The 14,813-nt window shown below is 39.5% G+C and overlaps 1 protein-coding gene across 1 annotated transcript in view; it reads left to right on the forward strand.

Moving 5' to 3' along the window:
* The window catches only part of USH2A (usherin), a 793,063-nt gene that overhangs the window by 549,146 nt on the left and 229,104 nt on the right, over positions 1-14,813 (forward strand). The window contains exon 43 of the mRNA XM_054484303.2: positions 257-420. Within this exon, the coding sequence (XP_054340278.1) occupies positions 257-420 (164 nt within the window). The remainder of the gene's footprint in view (positions 1-256; positions 421-14,813) is intronic.

The raw sequence follows: 14,813 nt of genomic DNA on the forward strand, positions 1-14,813 counted from the left end.
GCAATATTTGTTCAGCATTCCTAGTAAAATATTTCCCTGATGCTTCAGTTGATGCTGGCAGGTCACAAAATTAATGATATGTGTTGTGTACGGAGGGAAAATAAAATATTGTATTTTCTAGGGAGGAAAAGAAAACAGTATATTGTGGAGGGGTGGAAGGAAATCCTGTATTTTGTGAAGAAAAAAAGAAATTATTTGTTAGATTTTCTGTAAAGTAGAAATTCATACACTTTTTTTTAACAAAACAACATTTTAGGTTTACAACCTATGAATATATGCTCTTCGTACACAACAGTGTGGGTTTTACACCGAGCCGAGAAGTGACTGTGACGACGTTAGCTGGTCTTCCAGAGAGAGGAGCCAATCTCACTGCGAGTGTCCTTAACCACACAGCCATCGACGTGAGGTGGGCTAAACCAAGTAAGTAAGCTTCTCATACCTGTGTTAACACTTTGCGTATTTTAAAAAGCATATTCTTTCTTTACTATGAACCTTCGCCATGTACACATCATTTTGATAGGGAAGTGTTACTGGTAAATTTTTACCAATTGCAGATTGACAGGGCTAAGTCATTGAAAACTTTAGAAGGGCCATTTTTATTAGTACCCAGATAAATTAAAAATGGACACATTAAAACTAAAACCCTGGGGCCCCTGTGCCATTCTTGAGATGCAAACTCTCTCCAACTTTGACGTTCTTCTTGGGCCTCCTGCTCTGCCTCTGTCATTTCCTTTGCATGAACAACGTAATTTCTATCATACCAGGCAGTTGCGATAGACATGTCCATGTATTAATTGGATACAGTGTACTATTGTTCACCTTCCTTCAGAGAGCTCTGCCCTAATATCTTGTAACTCGTCACTCATTAGCAAGAACCATTTAATTGGATTGCAATAATGGAACAGATTCTTCCCAGTGGATCATCTTCATACTGGCTATGGACAGAATTCAAGCTTGATCCAGTAAAAGGAAGCCTAGACATCACCACTGGATCCACTTAAATAATGCAGGGTCAACCCTGGACCTGCTGGGAACACTTTTTTAACAGGCATTTGGAAGAGTTCACAGAGTGATCTAATCTGTTCCTGCAACGTTAGAAACCACAGTAACTGAAATTTCACAGTTACTTGGTCAGTATGGTAGTATTAACATGTTAATTTGTTGTGATCTGTTAATTTCTGTCAATCCCTGATGACAATCGGGAAAAAAAACCCTGAATCTACCATGAGAATATGTATTAAAATTAGTCTTATAGGTATAACTTGAGATCTGGCAAATAGTTTCATCAAAACTTGTCAGAATAATACCAAATATTGAGAAATACCTGATCAGGAAAGACCCAGTTAAAATATTTTATTTATGAAAGAACACTCTGCTCACTGGGGTAATCATCTATTGATGATATAAAAAGATGAAAAGTCACTACTAGTTGGGCAATGTAACCATGTGATTTTGATCCAGGCTTGAGTTTGGTTACAGCTTAAGAAGAGAGATGCTCCATTTAGGACACCTGAGTGATATCAATTGTGAATTAAAGCCAGAATTGAGGATATCAATTATAAATTAAATCAGTAGGTTAGGTTTATCTGTGTTTCCACAAAATAATCCATCTTTACAAAAAAAAAATAACTATCATTCTCTGGTTTTTATAAGGCTGCAGGTTTCTAATGATCTGTGACACTTGTATTGGGATCTCTTAAACCATTTTAATGGAATAATATAAGTTAATTGATGCTTATGGCTACCCTCTGAAACACCTCTGGGAAAAATACGAAGTTTTTATCTGGGGATGTGTTTTAAGGCATATTTCCATTCATCTCCCTCTTGCTCTCTACTCCACCTCACTAACTGATTCATCTTAAAAGCCTGCTCATAAAGGTAGGCTCTCCCCACTCATCTGACATTTGAATACTTCTGTTAAGATCCGGCTGGTGAATTTCCACCAATATAGGTCCTTTATGTTATAATTGCATCCTGAAGTAACTGTGCTTATAAAAACTGACAAACCTAATAGATCTGAAGCAGCTCACTGAAGTTTCATTACCTTGGTAATCTGAACCTCTGACCTTCGGGATGTAGGTAATGCAATCTGCTGTTATTTCCATTCATACCTTGGAAATTTTTCAGATAACTATTTGTGAGCACAAAGGTTAACTCTCAGAAGAGGGTCAGTCTTTCGAAAGCTTGTTGCATTATCATTTTCTTCTTTTGTGCAACTTGCTATCTTAAGTAAATTAACTAGTCAATCCTCTGTGAAAGGTGGCCTATTTTTTGCAATTTTAATTTTAAATTGTTGTCTTGATTGGATAGGAAAAACATGGCATACAGTCTAATATGCTCAAAGGCAACAAACTACAGATTGAAAATACTTTGCAGTGGAATATCATGTTTTAAATTTATAAATATTTGCTTATTAAAAACCACCTTCCAATGTATATATATATATATTTTTTTTAAGCATGGTCTTTGTCTATTATGACCCTCCCCATGTACACATCATTTTGGTAGCAAAATTTTTCTGGTAAATTTTTTTCAATCACAGATTGACATGTATAAGTTATTAAAAACTTTTGAAGGGCCAGTTTTAAACATTAGTATCACATACATGATATGTGAGATAAAAGCATCCCTGTGTTACTTCAGTTCATTTTTGGAAGGCAGATGTTGCAAATTGGCAACACAGAGGCCATATTTCCTTCCTCCTCCAGCTTCTATACACTGTTTTGCCTACAGTATTTGTAAAAATAATATTTGCAAACATTTAAGAATTATACATAAAGATGATTTGAGGATTCACTTGACAAGTCAAATGATGGGGTGAAACAATACCCACATTTCTGGAAGTAAACTATCAGCTGCAACTGGCTTCCCCTTTAGACAGATCATGCCCTAAAAATCTGACCCAGTCCCCATTTTCCTGGTCCCAATAGACAGGCGATGTTTATCCTGGCTTTATATGATAATACAAAATATTTTGCCTTAAACAAAATACACCAAAGATAAATTATATTGTAATTTTGAAAAATCAAAGTTTTTGTATTTGAAAAATACCTCACTTAAATTATTTGTACAATCCTCAGAGAAGCACAATGAGATAGAAACTGACCCATAGTAACTTAACAAAAATTATAGAAAGTACCAGTTCCCAAACTCAAACTTAGGACTCAGGCGTCAAATTTTCTATTTCTCATGCATTTAGCCTTAACAGTCATTAGCACTTTAACAAGAAGGATTTAAAAGGATCCTTCTCATTTTGACAGCTCTGTCTAAAATAGAAGGCAAAATAAGAAAATGCCTACCAAAGGGAGTACAGTGAAGCTGATTCACTAAGGAAGTCAGTGGTGGCCAGAAAAGAGCAGTAAAACACTGAAGGGAGTGAGAGGGCAATGCTTAGTAAAAGAGGAAATGAAAAATCCTCAAAATATTGTCTACTTTACTGTCTGTCAAGAGCTCACCCCAACCTTCAGATGTTCATATCTTGTATCATATAATCCTCCTGGTCTTGCTCTCTCCTTCCTGTTTTTTTCCATCTTCTTTCTTTCTCTATTTCCTTTTTTAAAATATTTTTGTAGAGACGAGTTCTCCCTATGTTGCCTAGGCTAGTCTCGAACTAATGGGCTCAAGTGATCCTCTCTCCTTGGTCTCCCAAAGTGCTGGAATTACAGCCATAAGGGACCATGCCCGGCCATTTGTCTATTTCTCTTCTTCTACCCTCTCTCTCTCTCTCTCTCTCTTTCTTCCTATTTTCCTTCCTTCCTTACAGATAAACTTATCACTGTCTCTGTCCTGAGCACTCAGTGAACTCTCTGGAAAATTCATAAAGTATGAGGGTATCATCATTAAGAGGGCAAGTTTAAAACCACAGAAAAAGCATTTGTCTCATCCTGATCTCTTAATCAGAAACTACCAGGTTTGATAGCTAGAAGAATATCTGACTACCTGAATTTATCTGATTAAGGTGGCAATATCTGTAAATAATTTCAAATCTCATCTCTTCTAAAAAGCACCTACCATTGTTGCCTCACCTTGTTCCTCAGTTCTCTTTTCCATCACTTTAGTTATCAAATAGAAGAGACCACATCTGACTTTTCCATTGTCTTCCTTCTCAGTCACTTGTGCACCTGTTGTAATCTGTCTCTCTTCTCTTGTACTCTACATGGTTTTCTTAAAGTCATTAGTTATCACCTAATGACCCGTTTCGAAACTCTCTTCTCAATGCCATCCTACTGTGTTCCTCTTGTATCCAGCACTGTGAATGATCCCTGACTGACTATAATTATTCCCCAATAATCATTACTCCCCTCTTCTCACCAACTACTTCTTCTCATCCCTAAATAAAGATGTTTCTCAAAGTTCTTTCCTGAGTCTTCCTATCATACTCCTGTTCTCTTGTTGGTGATTCTATCTATACTCAAGGTTTCAAATTCTTCTAATTACAAAAATGACAAGAGCCAACATTGTATGCAGCCATATGAATACATAGTTTTAAAATTGACTTTGGGATCAGGGATACTTAAATTTGAATCCCAGTTCCAATATGTTTTGGCACTATGACCTAGAACTTAACCTGAGTTCCAGTTTTCTAATCTGAAATATGAAGATAATAAGAATAACTGCCCTAAAATCTATTAAGGACTAAATGAAATAATATATGTTTAACAATTAGTAATCACCTTGTATTTGTATAAAGTATTATTCTATTTCTAAAATGTGCATGGTCCTTTCAATAACATTTTATAAAATATGCAAAACGGGAAGCCATGTCTAGTAAAAGCTTGGAAGTTGATTTTGCAAGACTATTCAGATAAAAGCATTTCTTTTTTTATTATTATTATACTTTAAGTTCTAGGGTACATGTGCACAACATGCAGGTTTGTAACATATGTATACATGTGCCATGTTGGTGTGCTGCACCCATTAACTCGTCCTTTACATTAGGTATATCTCCTAATGCTATCCCTCCCCACTCCCCCCACCCCACGACAGGCCCCAGTGTGTGATGTTCCCCTTCCTGTGTCCTAGTGTTCTCATTGTTCAATTCCCACCTATGAGTGAGAACATGCGATGTTTGGTTTTTTGTCCTTGAGATAGTTTGCCGAGAATGATGGTTTCCAGCTTCATCCATGTCCCTACAAAGGAGATAAAAGCATTTCTACAGCGAGTTGAAGATGTATAAAGAATATATATTATTTTATAATTACCTGACTTGGCTAAAAGATAGAAATTTAAAAATCTAGTTAAAATGTTGAAAACTTAGGCTGGGTTCCGTGGCTCATGCCTGTAATCCCAGCACCTTGGGAGGCAGAGGCAGGTGGATAACGAGGTCAGAGATCGAGAATATCCTGGCCAACATGGTGAAACCCCATCTCTACTAAAAATACAAAAATTAGCCAGGCATGGTGGTGCATGCCTGTAGTCCCAGCTACTCGGAAGACTGAGGCAGGAGAATCACTTGTATTCAGGAGGCGGAGGTTGCAGTGAGCCAAGATCGCGCCACTGCACTCCAGCCTGGCGACAGAGTGAGATTCTGTCTCAGAAAAAAAAAAAAGAAAAAAAAAGTGAAAATTACTAACTATTGCATGGCATCCATTCTCCCCTTTTTCTTTTAGTGATAGCCTTGTCCGTTATCTCGAAACTGCATTTACTAACTTCCCTTGCAATTAGTCATGGCCAGTGAAATACCAGTAGTATGTGTTTGTGTCAATAGAAAGTGAAAGACAATCTGCATCTTTTTGGGTATTAACCAGAAAACACTGGGTGTGTGCCTACTTGTTCTCTTTTAGCCCTTCTCCTGGACTGGAATGAGGACATGATCATGTTCTCAGGTTCAACTATGCAGTCATGTACAACACCCAAAGAGATTCAAAATCCTCATAAGAGGAAGTTCCTGGGTTCTTAAGTGACCACATGGAGCACGGTCTGTTTCGATCACTTTGAAGCTATTACATCAGATATAAATTAACATGGATTTTATTTAAGCTATTGTATTTTGGAGATTTTAGGTTTCACCAGCTTTGCTAACTAACTCATTTCCTGTTCGCCCATATCAATTTACCTTAAAAGTAGAAATTAGCTATCCCATTTTGTAACTAAATATAAAATGATGAATAATTAATATATCTATTATACTATCTCCTTTAAATACAGTTTTCTCTGGCAAGCCCCTGAGAGAAGCTGGAACACTGTGAGAGACTAAAGTAGCTCTGGAGTTTCCAAAGTGCAGGTGTTCGGTTTTGACAGATGGGTAAACTAGAGACAGGACAGGAGATATGCTGTTCAGAAAACTAAGGAGGCTGACTTGAAGGATTATTGCCCAAGAAGATAATCTTTCCACTTCATGTCAGCAGTAGTACACTCAGGCAGAGTAAAGAATTTTCTCAAGAAGCAGTTTTGATAAGCTCAAATTTTCCAAGAACTACTTGGTTGGTAACGCAGAGCCCTGCACCATAGAACTTGGAAAATTGGACTCTAATCTGGAGAATCTGTGAGCAAGATCAAGACTTCCATCATAAAATTAGCTTAATAAGGTCCCTCCAGGATTTTACATTTGAGCAAAATTACCTCCCAAAATGAGCCTGCTAATGTGAGATGTCTGAAGAATTTAGTCCTAGACAAATAAATCAAGAGATCTAATAAATGAAATGATTTACTATAATTGATCTGAATCAGTAAAACAAACTTTTTTTGTAAAGTGTCAAATATATATAATGTTAGACTTTGAAGCCTATACAGTCTCCGTCTTAACCCAAATTTGCCACTGGAGCACATAAACAGCAATAAGGTGATTCTGATTTTTAAATAAGCATGGCCATGTTCCAATAAAACTTTATTTTGGACATCGAGATTTGATTTTCATATATTAGATTGGCACAAAAGTAATTGTGGTTTTCACCATTGAAGTAATGGCAAAAACCACAACTACTTTGCACCGACCTAATAATTTTCACATGTCACGAAATACTTTTTTCTTTTGATTTTTTCCCCCAATCAAATATATGTACAAACCATTCTTAGCTTGCAAGGGGTGGGCCACACTAGGCCAACAGGCCAGATTTAGCTCATGGAACATAGTTTGCTGACCCCTAATGTAGATGTTAAAAATCTAGAAGACATAATTGACATTGATAATTGTCTTAGTCTGTTTGTGTTGTTATAACAGAATACCTGAGGCTGGGAAGTTAATAAGGAAAAGAGTTTTGCTTAGCTCATGATTCTGCAGACTGTACAAGAAGCATGGCTGTAGTATTTACTTGGTTTCTGGTGAGGGCTTTTGTGATGCATCAAAACATAACAGAGAAGGTCAAAAGGTGAGGGGACATGTGCAAAGATGCAAAATCCAAGGGATGCCCTGGCTTTCTAAAAACCCACTCTTGAGGGAACTAATTCATTTCTTCAAAAACTAACCCAGCCTTGCCAGAGCAAGACACCAAGCCATTCACGAGAATCTGGCCCCATGAACCAAACACCTCCAACTAGGCCTCATCTTCTAAAACTAGTACACTGGAGGTCACATGAGGTTTGGTGGTGATATAAACCCTTGATCCCCCCTTTGCTGGGAAACATGGCAATAATTTAAGGCCATGTAAGAAGCACAATCTACTTGCTGTTGCAGGATAACTTTTAACTAGCCCATGTGTTATGGACTAAAGCCCTAATTCTCAGTGTAGCTGTATTTGGAGACGGGGCCTCTAAAGAAATACAGTCATCCCTTGGTATATGCAGAGGATTGGTTCCAGGACTGCCCCCTAAGTATACCAAAGCTGTGCATACTCAAGTCCAGCAGTCAGCCGTGCAGAATCCATGTATATGAAAAGTTGGCCCTCTACACGAGTTTTGCATGGGAGAATACTACTTTTTTTTTTTTTTTGGAGTTGGAGTCTCAGTCTGTCTCTCAGGCTGGAGTGCAGTGGTGTGATCTTGGCTCACTGCAACCTCCACCTCCTGGGTTCAAGCAATTCTCCTGCCTCAGCCTCCCAAGTAGCTGGGACTACAGGCACATCCCACCACGCCTGGCTGATTTTTTGTATTTTTAGTAGAGACGGGGTTTCACTGTGTTAGCCAGGAAGGTCTCAATCTCCTAACTTCGTGATCCACCCACCTCGGCCTTCCAAATTGCTGGGATTATAGGCTAGAGCCACCATGCCAGCCGAGAATACTATATTTTCAATTCTTGTTTGGTTGAAAAAGTCCCCTTATAAATGGACCCAAGCAGTTCACACCTGTGTTGTTCAACGGTCAACTGTAATTAAGATTAAATGAGATTATAAGAGCGGGACCTTGATTTCATAAGTTAGCACACAGGCTCGCTTGCTCTTTCTCTCTGTCTCTCCCCCAACCCCTTCTCTCCCTTTCTCTGATCACAGAGGAAAGGCATGGGAAAACTCAGCAGCTAGAAAGTAGCTCTCCAAAAGCCAGGGAAAGAGCCCTCATCAGAAACCAAATTTGCTGGCACCTTGATCACGAACCTCTAGCCTCCAGATTGTGAGAAATAAGTTTCTGTTGTTCAAGCCACCCAGCCTTTAATATTTTGTTAAGGCAGCCTGAGAAGACTAATACATATCTAACTGCTGTTAAAATTATTTAGGAATTCATTATAAAGGAGAGGAGCCTGTTCTATATTTGAGAATTTGCTCCAGCCAAGATCAAATTTCTGACCAAGGATTGGAGATTGCAACTAAAAATAACATTTAATAGCAAAGCTCTTATCCAAAGGTTGCAACCTTTTTCAGCTCACTGAGATTGTAATAGTCTGTTCTCACATTGCTATAAGGAAATATGCAAGACTGAGTAATTTATAAAGGAAAAAGGTTTAATTGGCTCACAGTTCTGCATGGCTGGAAAGGCCTCAGGAAACTTATGATCATGGCAGAAGGTAAAGAGGCGACAGGCGAGATAGGTGAGAGAGACAATGTGCGCATAGAAGGAACTGTCAAACACTTATAAAACCATCAGATCTTGCGAGAACTCACTCACTATCAGGAGAACAGTGTGGGGGAAACCACCCCCGTGATCCAATCACCTCCCACCAGGTCCTGCCCTTGACACATGGGGATTATGGGGATTACAATTTAAGATGAGATTTGGGTGGGGACATGGGAGCTAACCATATCAGAGCTTAACTTGATATTCCTACAGGTAGGGCAATACCTGCTCAGATCAATTTATGTGGTCCACAAAATACGTGTCATACATAACAGGATTAGAATATCTGAGAAAATGTATCCCAATGTACACATATTTAACATAATCTCACAGGAAATCCCCATTTCTTTCTATTGCATCAAATACAAGCAAGTACAACGCTTAACTCCACATTGTATCACTGTAACTCAAACACTCACATTTTAGTTTTTAAGTTCACCTAGTTGCCACAGAAACACTTGAAAGATAACAAAATCCTAAGTTCCAACAACCATCTGAGTGGATCCCCACTTGGCCAAGGGGACTCCAGAGCAACCTTGAAAACTGAGTTCTTGGCTACAGTGGGATGGGAAGTCAGACACCCCTCCCTGGCTATACACCGTTAGGGTTACTTCCCTAAGCACTAAGCAGAAACCAGCCCTTTCAAAAGATTCCACCACTGTTATCAACCAACCACCTGATGCTGCCCCTCTTCTACTAGCTGATGAGAGACCTCTGGCCACAGAGTTGTCATGGCCAGTCTATGAAGAATGTGCATTCAAGGTCTTCATGTCCTCTTCTTCACTGCTTGATGTCAGAGGGCTGAAAACTCCACCCTCAGATAGTGCTAATGCTGCCATTTTTGTACGTAGGACACACCAGGGGATGTAAAACTCAATTGCACATGTGCATGTTTCTCCTTTCATAAATACTCATGACTATTCCTGAGGCTTATTGAATATGTATATTCAGTCACCCCACTCAACATAAATTCCTGTTGCTCCTCCCTTGAAGTATCTTTTCTGGCTTCTGGCTCGAGGCTACCATATGCTTCCCAGGCTGTCTGAATGGCCATCCTGCAGGCTGCAAATCTTTATGAGAAATAAAGCTCTCCTTTTCAAATTTATGAACCTCTTCTGCTGACGCACTTCAAACTCAAGAAGTCTCAAATGAAACAAGTTTCAAAATCTCATCCCATAATTCCATGTTTTCTATCTTATTTAATGGGATTTGCCCAGAAACCAAAACCAAAAATCTAAGCTATAGCTGTATCTCTTCCTTATCCCTTTTTAATTTATTTACTTATTTGTACACAAATAAGTTCTTAGTGGTGATTTCTGGGATTTTGGTGCACCCATCACCCAAGCAGTGTACACTGTACCCAATGGATAGTCTTTTATCAATTGCCCCCCTTCCACCCATTCCCCCGAGTGCCCGAAGTCCATTGTATGATTCTTATGCCTTTGCATCCTTACAGTTTAGCTCTCTTATGAGTGAGAACATGTTGATGTTTGGTTTTTCATTCCTGAGTTACTTCACTTAGAATAATGGTCTCCAGTTGCATCAAGGTTTCTGCAAATGCCATTATTTTGTTCCTTTGAATGGCTGATACACACACACACACACACACACACACCAAATTTTCTTTATCCACTCATTGATCGATGGGCGTTTGGGCTGGTTCCATGTTTTCACAATTGTGAACTGTGCTGCTATAAACATGCATGTGTAAGTATCTTTTCATATAATGACTTCTTTTCCTCTTGGTAGATACCCAGGAGTAGGATTGATGAATCAAATGGTAAATCTACTTTTAGTTCTTTAAGGAATCTCCACACTATTTTCCATAGTGGTTGTACTAGTTTACATTCCCACCAACAGTGTAAAAATGTGTTCTTTGTATCACATCCATGCCAAGGTCTACTTTTTTTTGGTTTTTTGATTATGGCCATTCTTGCAGGAGTAAGGTGGTATCACATTGTGGTTTTGATTTGCATTTCCCTGATCGTTAGTGATGTTGAGTATTTTTCATATGTTTGTTGGCCATTTGCATGTTTCTTGGCCATTCTTCTTTTGAGAATTGTCTATTCAGGTCTTTAGCCCACTTTTTGATGGGATTGTTTGTATTTTTCTTGCTAATTTGTTTGAGTTGCTTGTAGATTCTGGATATGAGTCCTTTGTCAGAAGTAAAGATTTTTAAGACTGTCTCCCACCCTGTGGGTTGTCTATTTACTCTGCTGGTTATTTCTTTTGCTGTGCAGAAGCTTTTTAGTTTAATTAAGTTCCATCTATTTATCTTTCTTTTTGTTGCGTTTGCTTTTGGGTTCTTTGTCATGGAGTCTTTGCCTAAACCAATGTCTGGAAGGATTTTTCCAATGTTATTTTCTAGAATTTTTATGGTTTCAGGTTTTAGATTTAAGTCTTTGATCCATCTTGAGTTGATTTCTGTACAAGGTGAGAGATGAGGATCCAGTTTCATTCTTCTACATGCGGCTCGCAAATTATGCCAGCACCGTTTGTTGAAGAGGTTGTCCTTTACCCACTTTATGTTTTTGTTTCCTTTGTCAAAGATCAGTTGGCTGTAAATATTTGGCTTTATTTCTGAGTTCTCTATTTTGTTTCATTGGTCTATATGCCTATTTTTATACCAGTACCATACTGTTTTAGTGACTATGGCCTTATAGTATAGTTTGAGGTCAGGTGATGTGTTACCTCCAGATTTGTCCTTTTAGCTTAGTCTTGCTTTGGCTATGTGAGTTCTTTTTTGATTACATATGAATTTTAGGATTTTTTTCTAGTTCTGTGAAGAATGATGGTGGTATTTTGATGGGAATTGCATTGATGGGAATTGTGTTGATGGTAATTTGATGGGAATTGCTTTGAATTTGCAGATTGCTTTTGGCAGTATGATCATTTTCAAAATACTGATTCTACCCATCCAAGTGTATGGGATTTGTTTTCATTTGTGTCATCTATGGTTTCTTTCAACAGCGTTTTATAGTTTTCCTTGTAGAGGTCTTTCACCTCCTTGGTTAGGTAGATTCCTAAGTATTTTACTTTTTATTTTTGCATCTATTGTAAAAGGGGTTAAGTTATTGATTTGATTCTCAGCTTGGTATCTCTTTGTATATAACAGTGCTACTGATTTGTGTACATTAATTTTGTATCCCAAAACTTTGCTGAATTTATTTAACAGTTTTAGGGGGTTTTTGGATGACTCTTTAGTCATCCAAATGTCTCTAGGGTTTTCTGGGTACACAATCATGTCATCAGGAAACAGCAACAGTTGGGCTTCCTCTTTACCTATTTGGATGCCCTGTATTTTTTTCTCTTGTCTGATTGCTTTGGCTAGGATTTACATACTATTGATATAGGAGTTAGAAAGAAATTATTTAGGCAGATAGGGAGGGTAAGAGAGTCCTCAATAAGGTTTTCCTTTTAATGAAAAGCAGCAGCCCCCAAATTATCTCTTTTCTAACAAAGAGCAGCCTGTTAAATTGAGCTGCAGACATAGATATGCAAACTGGAAGCTTGCATGGGTGAATGCCAGCAGCTGCACCAACAGAAAAAGGCTACCTGGGGGCAAGGCACGTTCAACATAGTGGCTCCATCTGCCCTTTTCTTTGTCAAGCACCTGTACAGTAAGAAACAGACAACATGGCGCTGGCCAGGTAGAGAACCCATCTGCATAATAAAAGATTAGGATGGGGTGACCAGGTTATTCATGCACTATGTAAATGGCACACATGGTCCAATCAATCTTTAGGCCCTATGTAAATCAGGCACTGCCTCCTCAAGCCAGTCTATAAAGCTCCGTGCACTTTGCCGTGGACTGGAAGACCCACTTGGGAGCCCTTCTCTCTCTGCAGAAGACAGAGCTATTCTCTTTTCTCTTTCTTTTGCCTATTAAACCTCCACTTTTAAACTCACTGTGTGCCTGCATCCTTGATTTCCCTGGCATGAGATGACGAACCATGGATATTTACCCCAGACAATGATGCTGCTTCAGTATGTTGAATGGAAGTGGTGAAAGTAGGCATCCTTGTCTTGTTCCAGTTCTCAGGGGGAATGCTTTTGATATGGTTTGGCTCTGTCCCCACCCAAATCTCATCCTGAATTGTAGTTCCCATAATGCCCACATGTTGTGGGAGGGACCTGGTGGGAGAGAATTGAATCATAGGATGGGTCTTTCCTGTGCTATTCTCATGATAGTGAATAAGTCTAATGAGATCTGATGGTTTTATAAACGGGAGTTTCCCTGCACAAGCTCTCTTTTCTTGTCTGCCACCCATGATAGTGAATAAGTCTAATGAGATCTGATGGTTTTATAAACGGGAGTTTCCCTGCACAAGCTCTCTTTTCTTGTCTGCCACCATGTTAGATGTGCCTTTCACCTTCCACCATGATTGTGAGGCCTTCCAAGCTACGTGGAACTATGAGCCCATTAAGCCTTTCTTTTGTAAATTGCCCAATCTCCAGTATGTCTTTATCAGCAGCATGAGAACAGACTAATACAGTAAGTTGGCACCAGTAGAGTGGTATGCTCCTGAAAAGATAGCCAAAAATGTGGAAACAACTTTGGAATTGGGTAACAGGCAGAGGTTGGAACAGTTTGGAGGACTCAGAAGAAGACAGGAAAATGTGGGAAAGTTTGGAACTCCCTAAAGACTTGTTGAATGGCTTTGACCAAAATGCTAATAATAACGTAGACAATGAAATCCAGTCTGAGGTGGTCTCAGATGGAGATGAGGAACTTGTTGGGAACTGGAACAAAACAAAACTCTTGTTATGTTTAGCAAAGAGACTGAGAGCATTTTGCCCCTGCCCTAGAGATTTGTGGAACTATGAACTTAAGAGAGATGATTTAGGGTATCTGGCAGAAAAAATTTCTAAGCAGCAAAACATTCAAGAGGTGACTTGGGTGCTGTTAAAGGCATTCAGTTTTGTAAGAGAAGCAGAGCATAAAAGTTCAGAAAATTTGCAGCCTGACAATGTGATAGCAAAGAAAGTCCCATTTTCTGAAAAGAAATTTAAGACAGCTGCAGAAATTTGCATAATTTACCTAAGTAATGAGGAGCCAAATGTTAATCCCCAAGATAATGGGGAAAATGTCTCCAGGGCATGTCAGAGGTCTTCATGACAGCTGCGACCATCACAGGCCCAGAGGCCTAGGAGGAAAAAGTGGTATCAAGGGCCAGACCCAGGGTTCCCATGCTGTGTGCAACAGGGCACCAGCCTAGGGGCTTGGTGCCCTGTTTCTCAGTGGCTCCAGCCATGGCTGAAAGGCCCCAATGTAGAGCTTGGGCCATGGCTTCCGAGGGTGCAACCCCCAAGACCTGGCAGTTTCCACATGGTGTTGAGCCTACCAGTGCACAGAAGTCAAGATTTGAGGTTTGGGAACCTCCACCTAGATTTTAAAGGATGTATGGAAACACCTGGATATCCAGACAGAAGTTTGCTGCAGGGGCAGGCACTCATGGAAAACCTATGTTGGGGCAGCGCAAAAGGGAAAAGTGGGGTGGGTGCCTCCACACTGAGTCCCCACTGGGGCACTGCCTATTGCTACTGTAAGAAGAGGGCCACTGTCCTCTAGACCCCAGAAGAATAGATCCACCAACAGCTTGCACTGTGCACCTGGAAAAGCACAGACAATGCCAACCTGTGAAAGCAGCCAGGAGGGAGGCTGTACCCTGTAAAGCCACAGGCGCAGAGCTGCCCAAGACCATAGGAACCCACCTCTTGCATCAGCATGAGCTGGATGTGAGACATGGATTCAAAAGAGATCATTTTGAAGCTTTAAGATTTGACTGCCCTGCTTGATTTTGGACTTGCGTTGGGGCCTGTAGCCCTTTTGTTTTGGCCAATTTCTCCCATTTGGAACAGCTGTATTTACCCAGTGCCTGTACCCTCAT

Source organism: Pongo pygmaeus, chromosome 1 (genome assembly GCF_028885625.2).
Source record: "Pongo pygmaeus isolate AG05252 chromosome 1, NHGRI_mPonPyg2-v2.0_pri, whole genome shotgun sequence".
Classification (NCBI taxonomy): domain Eukaryota; kingdom Metazoa; phylum Chordata; class Mammalia; order Primates; family Hominidae; genus Pongo; species Pongo pygmaeus.